General features: G+C 47.0%; 1 protein-coding gene across 3 annotated transcripts in view; it reads left to right on the forward strand.

Annotated features, from left to right (window-relative positions):
• RMC1 (regulator of MON1-CCZ1) overlaps positions 1-11,195 on the forward strand; it is a 41,931-nt gene extending 30,736 nt beyond the window's left edge. For all 3 annotated transcript variants that reach the window (XM_078777754.1, XM_078777753.1, XM_068097847.2), the window contains exons 17-21: positions 555-632; positions 1,913-2,017; positions 4,570-4,638; positions 8,536-8,761; positions 10,909-11,195. In XM_078777754.1, coding sequence (XP_078633880.1) covers positions 555-632; positions 1,913-2,017; positions 4,570-4,638; positions 8,536-8,761; positions 10,909-10,982 — 552 coding nt within the window. In that variant the 3' untranslated portion in view covers positions 10,983-11,195. The remainder of the gene's footprint in view (positions 1-554; positions 633-1,912; positions 2,018-4,569; positions 4,639-8,535; positions 8,762-10,908) is intronic.
• The last annotated feature ends 1,235 nt before the right edge of the window (positions 11,196-12,430 follow it).

Consider the following 12,430-nt stretch of genomic DNA (forward strand, 5'->3'; position numbering starts at 1 on the left):
TGGATTAGTTAGTTAGGTTACGAGAACAAGCCGATTAGATTTTGGTTCAGGTCTGAATACAGATCTGGCCTATCAGTGGGAAGCAAAACATGAACTAATCACCCTGGCGAAGGTGTGCGCTCTATCGAGTGACGTTCTTGTTAATACGTGTAATGGAATTGTGAGGAGAAGAGAAGGGGTGCAGGAGGAGTGTTAGTGGAGCGGGGATGGAGCAGGAAGTATGTTGGGAGGGGTCGGGTGAGGAAAAGGATGTGTGCGCTTACTGAAGATGGGGCTCAAAAGTTTACAAACTTCAAATATTTGGATCTTGGCCCATGAGCTCAGTCGACCCATGAGATTCCCATTGTAATCCTTTGATGAGGAGTAAAACCATGAATATCCGTTTATCTTCTTTAGTACACTGTAACAGCAACTCTGTAACAGTAATCCAATGTTAACCGCACAATGGATCCCATTATTTACATTCTCTAAGTATGGTAAAGTGAAGAGCTCAAACTCCTGCCTGGGTACCCTTGAAAATCACCTGCTTTGTTGTGACCGCCCAATCCCTGCAGACGATTTCGTACAAGTTTGTGATTGCTGTACTGATGGAGTACATTCGCTCCCTCACACAATTCCACATCCCTGCACAGGTGAGGCCCGTGGTTTGGTCAGCCCTGATGTGATTCGGGAAGTACGATGGTGGTCGATGGGGTATAAAAACGACCCGGACCCACGTTTGCAAGAAAGGTTTACATGCATTTTTGAAATGATGCAGAATTTCAGGGTGGCATCACGGCGTGCTTGCCCATTTTTGATTACGGGGTGTGGTGTACCGGTGTCGTGTCCATGTTTCACCATGGGGTCACAATTTAAGGTGTTTTGGACTCTTTCACCTCCAGACCAGAATGTGGACCCAGATGAAGGCCTTGGTATACTGAGAATCGCTGGGGAAGCTTGGCCCGAGTCTTTCACGAACTGGCTGGCCAGACCTGCCGTTCGACTGAGGTTAGCGTAGTAATTTGGAATTTGTTCACGGTGCCAACGATAGCTCGTCCCACTCTTCATGAAGGACACCGTGGGATCTTTAAAGTCCACCAAACAATGCCAGTAGACGGGATGCCCATTTTAAGTCCATCCGAGGGACGGCGCACACATTGATGAAACACCGGGATGACCGTTTATAGCTGGGTCGGGATTCGAAGCCAGGCGAGACAACTTCGAAGCGAGTGTGCATCCCTCTCGAGGAGGGGAGGAAATCCAGTAGCTTGCAAGTAAAAGGGTTCGGTTGGGTTCGGTTCGGAAGGGTAATTTGAGGCATGGGCTGGCAGGATGGCGTAGACCTGTAGAGGTAGACACACTCTCCTCTAAGCCATCTAGCCTGGGTGTGAATCTTGGCCCAGCTATAAACGGTCATCCTGGTGTTTCGCAAGCAGGGTGATTCATCAATGTGTGTTTTGTCCATCGTACGGGCATTGAATGGGTGTGTCCCGTCTGCCGGCATGAGTTGGTGGACGGTAAAGCTCCAACGGTGTCCTTCGTAAAGAGTAGGTGTGCTATTGCCCCCACCGTGGCCAAATTACAAATACCTGCCCTGACTTCCTTAGTCGCAGTGGTGACACAACCAGATTTGTAGTCCTCGGGGCACCAACTCAGAGCTCTGCTGAGCTATGAGCATAGGCCTTGTAGATTGTAGGTTGTTCTAAATTTTAAAGGACAGACTTGGAGTGGTGGACTCTCTTCCATAATTGCCAGGCTTTTCCAACAGAGTGAATTTCCAATTTTTTTGCCTCCAAATTGGTATTTGTTGAAAACAATTTGACAACTAGATTGTTTGAGTGGTTTCATGTGAATGATCAATTTTGAAAACCTTATTTTTCTCATTCCACACTGGCATGTCGGTTTACACACCTGTTCCGTCTTTTGCATCCAGCATTACCTGTACGAGCTCGTGATTAACACACTTGTGAAGAACAACGCTTTTTACCAGCTGCACCAGCTACTCCAGTACCACGTCCTCGGTGATTCCAAGAAGCTGGTAACTGAGGGCATATGTGTTCTGGCTCCTTCGTAGTCAGCACTGAGCTCTGCTGTGGTTGTACAGGAAGACCCACACCATTTATGCCCGCTCAGGATTTACACGAAGGCCCACACCATCTATACACTGCTCAGGTTGTACACAAAGGCCCACACCATTTATCCACTGCTCGGGTTGTACAAGAAGGCCCACACCATTTATCCACTGCTCGGGTTGTACAAGAAGGCCCACACCATTTATCCACTGCTCGGGTTGTACAAGAAGGCCCACACCATTTATCCACTGCTCGAGTTGTACAAGAAGGCCAACCATTTATCCACTGCTCGAGTTGTACAAGAAGGCCCACCATTTATCCACTGCTCGAGTTGTACAAGAAGGCCCACCATTTATCCACTGCTCGAGTTGTACAAGAAGGCCCACCATTTATCCACCACTCAGGTTGTACACGAAGGCCCACGCCATTTATACACTGCTCAGATTGTACAAGAAAGCCCACCATTTATCCACCACGCTCTGGTTGTACAGGAAGGCCCACACCATTTATTTACCACTCAGGTTGTACAGGAAGGCCCACACCATTTAACCACCGCTCAGGTTGTACACAAAGGCCCACACCATTTATACACCACTCAGGTTGTACACGAAGGCCCACACCATTTATCCACCACGCTCTGGTTGTACAAGAAGGCCCACACCATTTATCCACCGCTCAGGTTGTACAAGAAGGCCCACACCATTTATCCACCGCTCGGGTTGTACAAGAAGGCCCACACCATTTATCCACCGCTCGGGTTGTACAAGAAGGCCCACACCATTTATCCACCGCTCAGGTTGTACAAGAAGGCCCACACCATTTATCCACTGCTTGGGTTGTACAAGAAGGCCCACACCATTTATCCACTGCTCGGGTTGTACAAGAAGGCCCACACCATTTATGCCCGCTCAGGTTGTACACAAAGGCCCACACCATTTATACACTGCTCAGGTTGTAGAAGGCCCACACCAGTTATTCACCGCTCGGGTTGTACAAGAAGGCCCACACCATTTATCCACTGCTTGGGTTGTACAAGAAGGCCCACCATTTATCCACCGCTCAGGTTGTACAAGAAGGCCCACACCATTTATCCACCACTCAGGTTGTCCAAGAAGGCCCACACCATTTATCCACCGCTCAGGTTGTACAAGAAGGCCCACACCATTTATCCACTGCTTGGGTTGTACAAGAAGGCCCACACCATTTATCCACTGCTCGGGTTGTACAAGAAGGCCCACCATTTATCCACTGCTCGGGTTGTACAAGAAGGACCACGCCATTTATCCACCGCTCGGGTTGTACAAGAAGGCCCACACCATTTATCCACTGCTCGGGTTGTACAAGAAGGCCCACACCATTTATCCACCGCTCGGGTTGTACAAGAAGGCCCACACCATTTATCCACTGCTCGGGTTGTACAAGAAGGCCCACACAATTTATCCACTGCTCGGGTTGTACAAGAAGGCCCACACCATTTATCCACTGCTCGGGTTGTACAAGAAGGCCCACACCATTTATCCACTGCTCGGGTTGTACAAGAAGGCCCACACCATTTATCCACTGCTCGGGTTGTACAAAAATGTTGCCGGTTTAACTTCCTCACCAAATGTAACATCCACAGACCCCCCGAAGACCCTTTATAACCCTTTAGACAGACCCCTAACACCCAATCAAAACCCAAATAAATATTTTGATCCCTAATACCCCTATATACCCTTTAGAACCCAAAGACCCATTAGACCCCTTGCACCCCTTTTACCTTCAAGATCCTTTCAAAACCTGATTTTTTTTTTTATACCATTGAGACCCATTTTAGACCCCTAGACTATTTATACTCCACAGACCCTTTGGACCTTTACATCGCTTAAGTCCCTTAACTTCATTTAGACCCCTTATATATGCTTCAGACCCTTTAGACATGGTAGACATATTTAGACCCCATTAGACTGCTTGGACCCTTGACTTTCGAGCCTTTAGACCACGTAGACCTTTTTTGACACTGTAGATCACTTTGTACCCCTTAGACACTTGCATCTTTCAGAGATTAGACCCTAACTACTACTGGAATGTACCATTTAGGCCTTTAGACCATCTATAAACTTTTAGATGCACACCGACCATACAAACATCTATAATCTTCTTGCAAAAGATAGACTATACTTTCTTTTCAGCAAGTGATGCGCAAAGTCGACCCACTGAGGGGGTGGGAACTGTGCTAGTCTGAACGAGCAATAAGTCATTTTGGAAAAATAGCAACGAAGGTAGATGAGGGGGTAGGGGTTTTGGGGGAAGGCATACCCCACATTCTCCGCATATACACGCTCACACATTCGGGAATAACATTAAAGTGCTGTTTTAACAATCTGAGATTAAACCACAGATCAGAGAGCTCAGTGGCTAACCTGCTCCAGCTGCCAATTAGATGGTCATCTTTAGGCCTGAGGCACTTTTGTTGCTCCTTTCCACCATTCTTTTTCTGATCATTACCTCCTCATTCCCTCTTTCCCACAATTCCAAGGCATGTCTGATGCTGTCACTTGAAAGCTGCTACCCTCCGGCGCACCAGCTCGCTCTGGATATGTTAAAGGTATTGCTCTATTCAGAAACGATTGAAACTGATATTACGATGGGTATTTTCATCCTTCGCTTAAAAAAAAAAAATCTCTGTCTGAATCCAAGATGGCCGCCACCATATATGTCTGAACCTTGAGCGGAATATCTTAAAAAAATAAACCAACTACTCACTTCTAATCTGGTGTGTGGGTGTATCTAGGCATAAGGAAGAACGCTATTGAAAATTGGGTCACCACGTCAAAATCCAAGATGGCCGCCACCATGTATGTCTGAACCTTGTGAGCGGAATATCTTGAAAAATAAACCAACTACTCACTTCTAATCTGGTGTGTGGGTGTGTCTAGACATAAGGAAGAACGCTATTGAAAATTGGGTCACCACGTCAAAATCCAAGATGGCCGCCACCATATATGTCTGACGCCATGTATGTCTGAACCTTGTGAGCGGAATATCTTGAAAAATAAACCAACTACTCACTTCTAATCTGGTGTGTGGGTGTGTCTAGACATAAGGAAGAACGCTATTGAAAATTGGGTCACCACGTCAAAATCCAAGATGGCCGCCACCATATATGTCTGACGCCATGTATGTCTGAACCTTGTGAGCGGAATATCTTGAAAAATAAACCAACTACTCACTTCTAATCTGGTGTGTGGGTGTGTCTAGACATAAGGAAGAACGCTATTGAAAATTGGGTCACCACGTCAAAATCCAAGATGGCCGCCACCATATATGTCTGAACCTTGTGAGCGCAATATCTTGAAAAATATACAAACTACTAACTTCTAATCTGGTGTGTGGGTGTGTCTCCAACCCACTCGCAAATATTATCGACTCTTCCCTGTTTTCTGCGTCTTCCACTTTGTCAACTCGCATCACTTCACCGACGGGGGACCGAGGCGTAACGCTTGTTCTTTACTCTAATTCGACTTTACTTTGATAATTCGAAGAAAGAAAAACTGTTTTATTGATTTTCATTGAATCCAGTCGTGTTTCTTATCCAGATGGGTGACGGGGTAACCCAAAGGTAGCATAGTCACCTTTGAGCTGTATCGTTTGGGTCGAGTTCAGATACCCGACCCGACTATAAACTGTCACCCTGGTGTTTTACTCGTACAGGCCAAGCATCGCATCGATGAAAGCAATGTCCCCCAACAGGATGCCGAGCTGGGGACGCATCTCCGAGCATCGATTGCTTGTTAGCGTTCAAGATCTCCCTATTGTGCCTTTCAAAAAGATCCGGCCGTTGTGTGCTGGTATTCTGACCGAATTCCGAACATGGCTTAGCCGCGGCCAGCAGGCCAAATTCATAATCGAATCCCGATCCGATATATTCTGCCATTAGATGAAAATACAATGGAATGTTTGCAAGTTGTCTCGTAATCGAACGCTTGCTCTGACAATGGTATACACAATGCCCCATTGTGTTGGCATGACTCCGCTAGTTGCGTGCCCAGGGTTTCTTCATGATTATGAGCACGTAGAACTGTGCTCTAAATAACTCGCGTACCTATAAATGCAGAGATTTCCTGCCTTAAACCCCACCCGTTCCCAAAGGGACGTGAGGCTATTGTAATCGGTCTGTGTGTTTGTCAGTGAGTGTGTGAGTCTGCATGCAGATCTACTTTAATATAGATCATTCATTCTCAGACCTACTGTAATCTATATACCTTGGCGAGGTTTTACACTGTTAAATGCCGAGTCTTGTTTATAACGTAACTAAAGGAGCAATAAATAATTTTGGAACAATAGCAGCGAAGATGGATGAGGGGTAAGGTGGGAATGGTGATTCCATCACTTCTGGGGCACTTTCATTCATTCATTCATACCACATAACTAGATGGTAACAACGTCAGTTAACGGTGGTGATTTTTCTTTTCTCTTTAATTTCCTCCCTTTGCACAGAAACTTGAGTTCTTCATTGCGGTTTCATATAAGTGCAAAGCGTAGAGTTTGGCAGAGGTCATTGCCCTCTGATTCATGCTTGATCCTCATTTTCCTCCCTTTCATGCACATGCCAGTTGCGGTGCAAACAGACATGTTGGGATGCGTACCAGGTATTCATTTATCAAATACCGAGTGATTCTGAGGAATGAGAAATCTGTCAACGAGCTGTCTCGACACACAGGCCATTTTGTAGCTCTTTGAAGCTTTGTTCCTCAATTCCTCAATTTTAAGCCTCTTGCAGTTTTGAAATGTCTCACGGCAGCTCTTTTGACACGATTTTTGTGAAGTTTGCACCTTTTTTATGGCTCCACCCCCGAAGGTGGCCGGAGGTATTATGTTTTCAGCTTGTCCGTATGTACATCCGTCCGTACGGGCTAAACCTCGTCTTTCTCAGCAACCAAATGTCCGATAATGTCCAGTGTCGGTTCCAGGGTTTCCAGGGTCGGTTTCCGTCTTTGATTAAACACAAATAATTAAGAAAAGTATTTCTCGGAAACCGCTGAATGGAAATATTTGAAATTTGGCACATTGGCAAATACAGTACTCCCAAATGGGGAACAAAAGCATGATGATGATGACGTCATCGGTGAAGTGGTATACCAGCCATAAATGTTTTAATTGAATACCTTATCCTAAAAATCTTAAATTGCATGCACATGATCTATGACACATTTGTATTGAAATATTATATTTATGACATTGTCGGTCACATGGTTTGGCAGCCATATTGGATTGAAGGAAAATATTGAATATTATTTCTCAGAAACCGCTCACCCTATCGATCCGAAACTTTACAAATGTCATCTAACACAATTGTTGCAAGTAGTTTGAAAATTATGACCGTGTGTCGTGTGTTTTAGCAGCCATCTTGGATAGAAAAATGAAGCTTGTCCGATTAACACAAAACTTCGCAAATGTGATCCCCTACCCATACATACATATGCAGAATGTACATTTTTCATGTCATATGTCACGTGTTTTGGCAGCCATATTAGCTTCAATGTTTGACATCCTTGATATTTGACATTTAAAAAAAACAAAAAAAACCCTTGTCCGAAATGGCTTCACCGATCAATGTGAAACCTGTCCTGTGGTAAAAAATGTGATGCTTTAAAACAGCTGAAGGGATTTAAATCAAAATTGTTTATACTTAGGACGGTGAACGAGGGCATCTACCTGTTGTCACGGGCAAGGACTACGCGGAGGCATATTTGCGACAGCCTAATTGGTCTAGTTTATTATTATTATATTCACCCACACAACAAAACATAATCTTTTCATGAAGCATAGTCTTTCACGCCGGGCGGTAACACTCGTGTAATCAAGGTCCCCCTTCGTAAGGGTAGGTTTTAAAGGCCGATCTTTTAACACGAATGTGTTCACTATGGTCTATTGTGAGGATAAATAATAAAAAAACTCGTAAAACATTTTCCATGAAAGAGTAATTATTTCTCTTCTATTGGAATTGTAGACGGTGGATTGCAAACTGAGCCTCAAGGGCAGTGTACAGAAGCGTTTTTTTTTTAAAATAACAATAAATACAAGGCGCAGGGACGTGAAATTCCCTGCACTTGATGTGCAACATACACAGCGTAAAACGAGTGTTTACATCCGAAGGATGTCTAATAAATAAAGAAGATACAAGCACACCTGCTAGGCCGAGGCTTCAACTTTGGCACAACTCACGAGCTGCACCGTCGAATAACCTGTACCAACTCGTCGTAATTGACGGGCTTTTTACGAGTAATAATAATATTTTTTGATTACTTTTAGGAATAAACATGAAAACTCAGCCGATACTTTTGACGAACGGTCTTTCCTACCAGGAAGCATTAAGCAGACTAATACCTGTATTATTTATATGGCTGGCTGGTTATTTGAGTCGGATAAAGCCACACAGGCCTTCAAAGCCATTTTGGACATTTGTTGCATCGATGACCAGATGTTGTCACCACTTCCACAGAGGCTCTCCACGGCAAACGACGAGATCGTGGAGGTTCTTCTCTCCAAAGGCCGTGTGTTGGCGGCGCTGCGCTGCGTGCGTGCGTCCGGAGGAGCCGACGTCGTATCCGCACGAAAGTTTCTGGAGGCAGCGAGCTATGTCGGCGATCCGCTGCTGTTCTTTTGCGTCTTCAAGTTCTTTGAGCAACGGAACCAACGATTGCGTAACAGTCCTCACTTCAACCCAGGTAGCTGATGAGTATCGCACGACACACAAACGAAGGGACGCCGTTGATTTAGGATGTGCATAGAAGTGCTTTTGGTAGCTATTTAGCGACAAGAGCCCCATGACATGGCCAAGTTGGTGGTGGAAATGTACATCAGAGGTATGCAATTTTGGGAACGTTGCGTGGAAACATTCGGATATTTTTTATTTTTGGCTTCTTTTCAGTTGTAACATCAGTTCCCTTTTTTTTTTTCCTTTTTTTTTTGTATACAAGATCGAGGCTCATGTAAGAGCTAACATTAATCACAAAGACAAACTGACACATACGACATAAGATAAAGGGAGCGGGAGACAAGATGGGGAGAGAGAGGGAAGCACACAAGTACAACATTTGAGAGCAGGGACATCGGGAGATCTGTGGGGGGGAGAGGGCTTGGGGGAGGGGGGAGGAGGTGTGGGAAGGGGGGGGGGGGGAGGGATGGGAGAGGTATAAAACATATGGACACTGCTAGGACTTCCAGGAGAGAAGTCGGAATTTCAAAAAAGTGGATCTGGGGTGAATTAACGGGGGTAGAAAAGATCAAGGTTTTGGATGGGGGAAGATAAGAGATGGTGGTGAACAGCTGTTTTAAAGACCTGGAGGGAGGAGTGGGATTGAAGAGAGTGGGGGAGTTTGTTCCAGAGACAGGAGTAAAGAGGAATGAAAGAGTGAAGGTGAGCAGAAAGCCTAGATTTTGGCAGTTTAAACATAAGAGGGCTGCTGGCAGATCTTGTGCGACCTGTAGGAATATTTGGGGGACAGAGCACAGAGAGAGCTGGGGGAGTAAGGCCGGAGAGAAGTCGGTAGAACTTGAACTCCTTTCCCTTCCAAGGAACTTAAACTCAGGAGGAGGCCTTTAGGTCCATCAAGTCTGCGCAATAGTTGTTTGTCCGTGATGTATCCTCTAAATTCCTAGCGTCGAGCAAGAAAGCAGCACCTACTATGTTTCATCTCTGCTCTATGGTATGGCTCGGCCGGGGTCGGGTTCGAACCGCCGACCTTCCCAGACTCGTAGCGGATGCTCTTTCCGTTCGGCTTCATAAATGCATCGTAAGTAGTTCCCACATTTCGGTCTAAACGATACTTTGTGTTTGTGTCTTCATTACAGAGAGGGAAGGTGGTGTTGACGTTAATTTCTTAATCTAAGGCTTCATCGGGTAGTTTTTCATTGCCTTCCCACACTCTTTCAAGAGTGCTGCCCATAGTCACCTCGTGCCTATACCTATACCCAACGTGCCTATACCTCTACCCAACGTGCCTATACCTCTACCCAACGTGCCTATACCTCTACCCAACGTGCCTATACCTATACCCAACGTGCCTATACCTATACCCAACGTGCCTCTACCTATACCCTACGTGCCTATACCTATACCCTACGTGCCTATACCTATACCCAACGTGCCTATACCTATACCCAACGTGCCCTACCTATACCCAACGTGCCTATACCTATACCCAAACGTGCCTATACCTATACCCAACGTGCCTATACCTATACCCAACGTGCCTATACCTATACCCAACGTGCCTATACCTATACCCAACGTGCCTATACCTATACCCAACGTGCCTATACCTATACCCAACGTGCCTATACCTATACCCAATGTGCCTATACCTATACCCAACGTGCCTATACCTATACCCAACGTGCCTATACCTATACCCAACGTGCCTATACCGATACCCAACGTGCCTATACCTATACCCAACGTGCCTATACCTATACCCAACGTGCCTATACCTATACCCAACGTGCCTATACCTATACCCAACGTGCCTATACCTATACCCAACGTGCCTATACCTATACCCAACGTGCCTATACCTATACCCAACGTGCCTATACCTATACCCAACGTGCCTATACCTATACCCAACGTGCCTATACCTATACCCAACGTGCCTATACCTATACCCAACGTGCCTATACCTATACCCAACGTGCCTATACCTATACCCAACGTGCCTATACCTATACCCAACGTGCCTATACCTATACCCAATGTGCCTATACCTATACCCAACGTGCCTATATCCAACCTTTCTCCCTTTTACCGGTCATGTACGATGACTTCGTCGCTACAAAAAAAAAGAAAGAAATAACGTCTTATTTCTCTCTTCAGGTGAGCACTGCGAGACGTTTGTGGAGTATTTTAAGAGGATTTTTGGAGAAGATGCCATCACCCCCCAGCAGTGAACGCACGACTTACCTGCACCTTCGAACTGGATCACAATTCTGCGTCACAGCTGGCATTCCTCCTCCAGATCCCCTTGGGTGTCACCATGGTTGATCACCCGTTGATCAGCTGGCACCACTCTGTACCATGTTTGTAAATAGTTTGATCAACTTTAATGCCATTGCGAACTATGTCTGCACATTTGCACGTGAAAATAAACTTTACTCGCTTTGTTTGCTGTGGAAGTAAGTTATTGGGGTTTTTGACATTTTAAACTTGTAATCTCACTTTATTTTCTCACTCACCTTTCAGTTCTATTCCATTCTGGTAGAGATGATGTCTCTCCCTCTCCCAGCATTATTCAGTGCAGGACTTCTTAATTTGTTCAGGGCTCTGTTGATAACTCAGTAACTCACTTGGTCTTCACGATAGACACCATGGCGTCCTGAAGGTCCAACAGATGCTAGAAAATCCCAACTCCATGTCACTGCCACCGTTCCTCCTCCCTATCCCCTCACTGCCACCGTCCCTCCTCCCTATCCCCCTCCTCCTCGCTGCCACTGTTCCTCCTCCCTGGCCTCCTCCCCTCACTGCCACCGTCCCTCCTCCCTAGCCTCCTCGCCTCACTGCTACCGTCCCTCCTCCCTATTCCCCTCACCTCACTGCCACCGTCCCCCTCCCTATCTCCTCCCCTCACTGCCACCGTCCCTCCTCCCTATCCTCCTCGCCTCACTGCCAACGTCCCTCCTCCCTAGCCTCCTCGCCTCTCTGCCACCGTCCCTCCTCCCTATCCTCCTCGCCTCACTGCCGCTGTCCCTCCTCCCTATCCTCCTCTCCTCACTGCCACCGTTCCTCCTCCCTATCCTCCTCGCCTCTCTGCCACCGTCCCTCCTCCCTATCCTCCTCGCCTCACTGCCGCTGTCCCTCCTCCCTATCCTCCTCTCCTCACTGCCAACGTCCCTCCTCCCTAGCCTCCTCCCCTCACTGCCACCGTTCCTCCTCCCTATCCTCCTCGCCTCACTGCCACCGTTCCTCTTCCCTATCCTCCTCTTCACTGCCACTGTCCCTCCTTCCTATCCCCTCGCCTCACTGCCACCGTCCCTCCTCCCTAGCTCCTCTCCCCCTCTCCTCCTTAACCTCCTCCCCCCTCCCTATTCCCCTCTCACCGCCACCGTCCCTCCTTCCTATCCACTCCCTACCCCCTTCCCTATCCTCCTCTCCTCACTGCCACCGTCCCTCCTCCCTGTCCCTCATCCCTATCCCCTCTCCTCACTGCCACCGTCCCTCCTCCCTATCCCCCTCTCCTCACTGCCACCGTTCCTCCTCCCTATCCTCCTCTCCTCACTGCCACCGTTCCTCCTCCCTATCCCCTCTCCTCACTGCCACCGTCCCTCCCGAGCCCCTCTCCCTCTCCTCCCCCCTCCCTATTCCTCTCACTGCCACCGTTTCTCCTCCCACCCCCACCTAC

Source organism: Myxine glutinosa, chromosome 5 (genome assembly GCF_964187855.1).
Source record: "Myxine glutinosa chromosome 5, kmMyxGlut1.1, whole genome shotgun sequence".
Classification (NCBI taxonomy): domain Eukaryota; kingdom Metazoa; phylum Chordata; class Myxini; order Myxiniformes; family Myxinidae; genus Myxine; species Myxine glutinosa.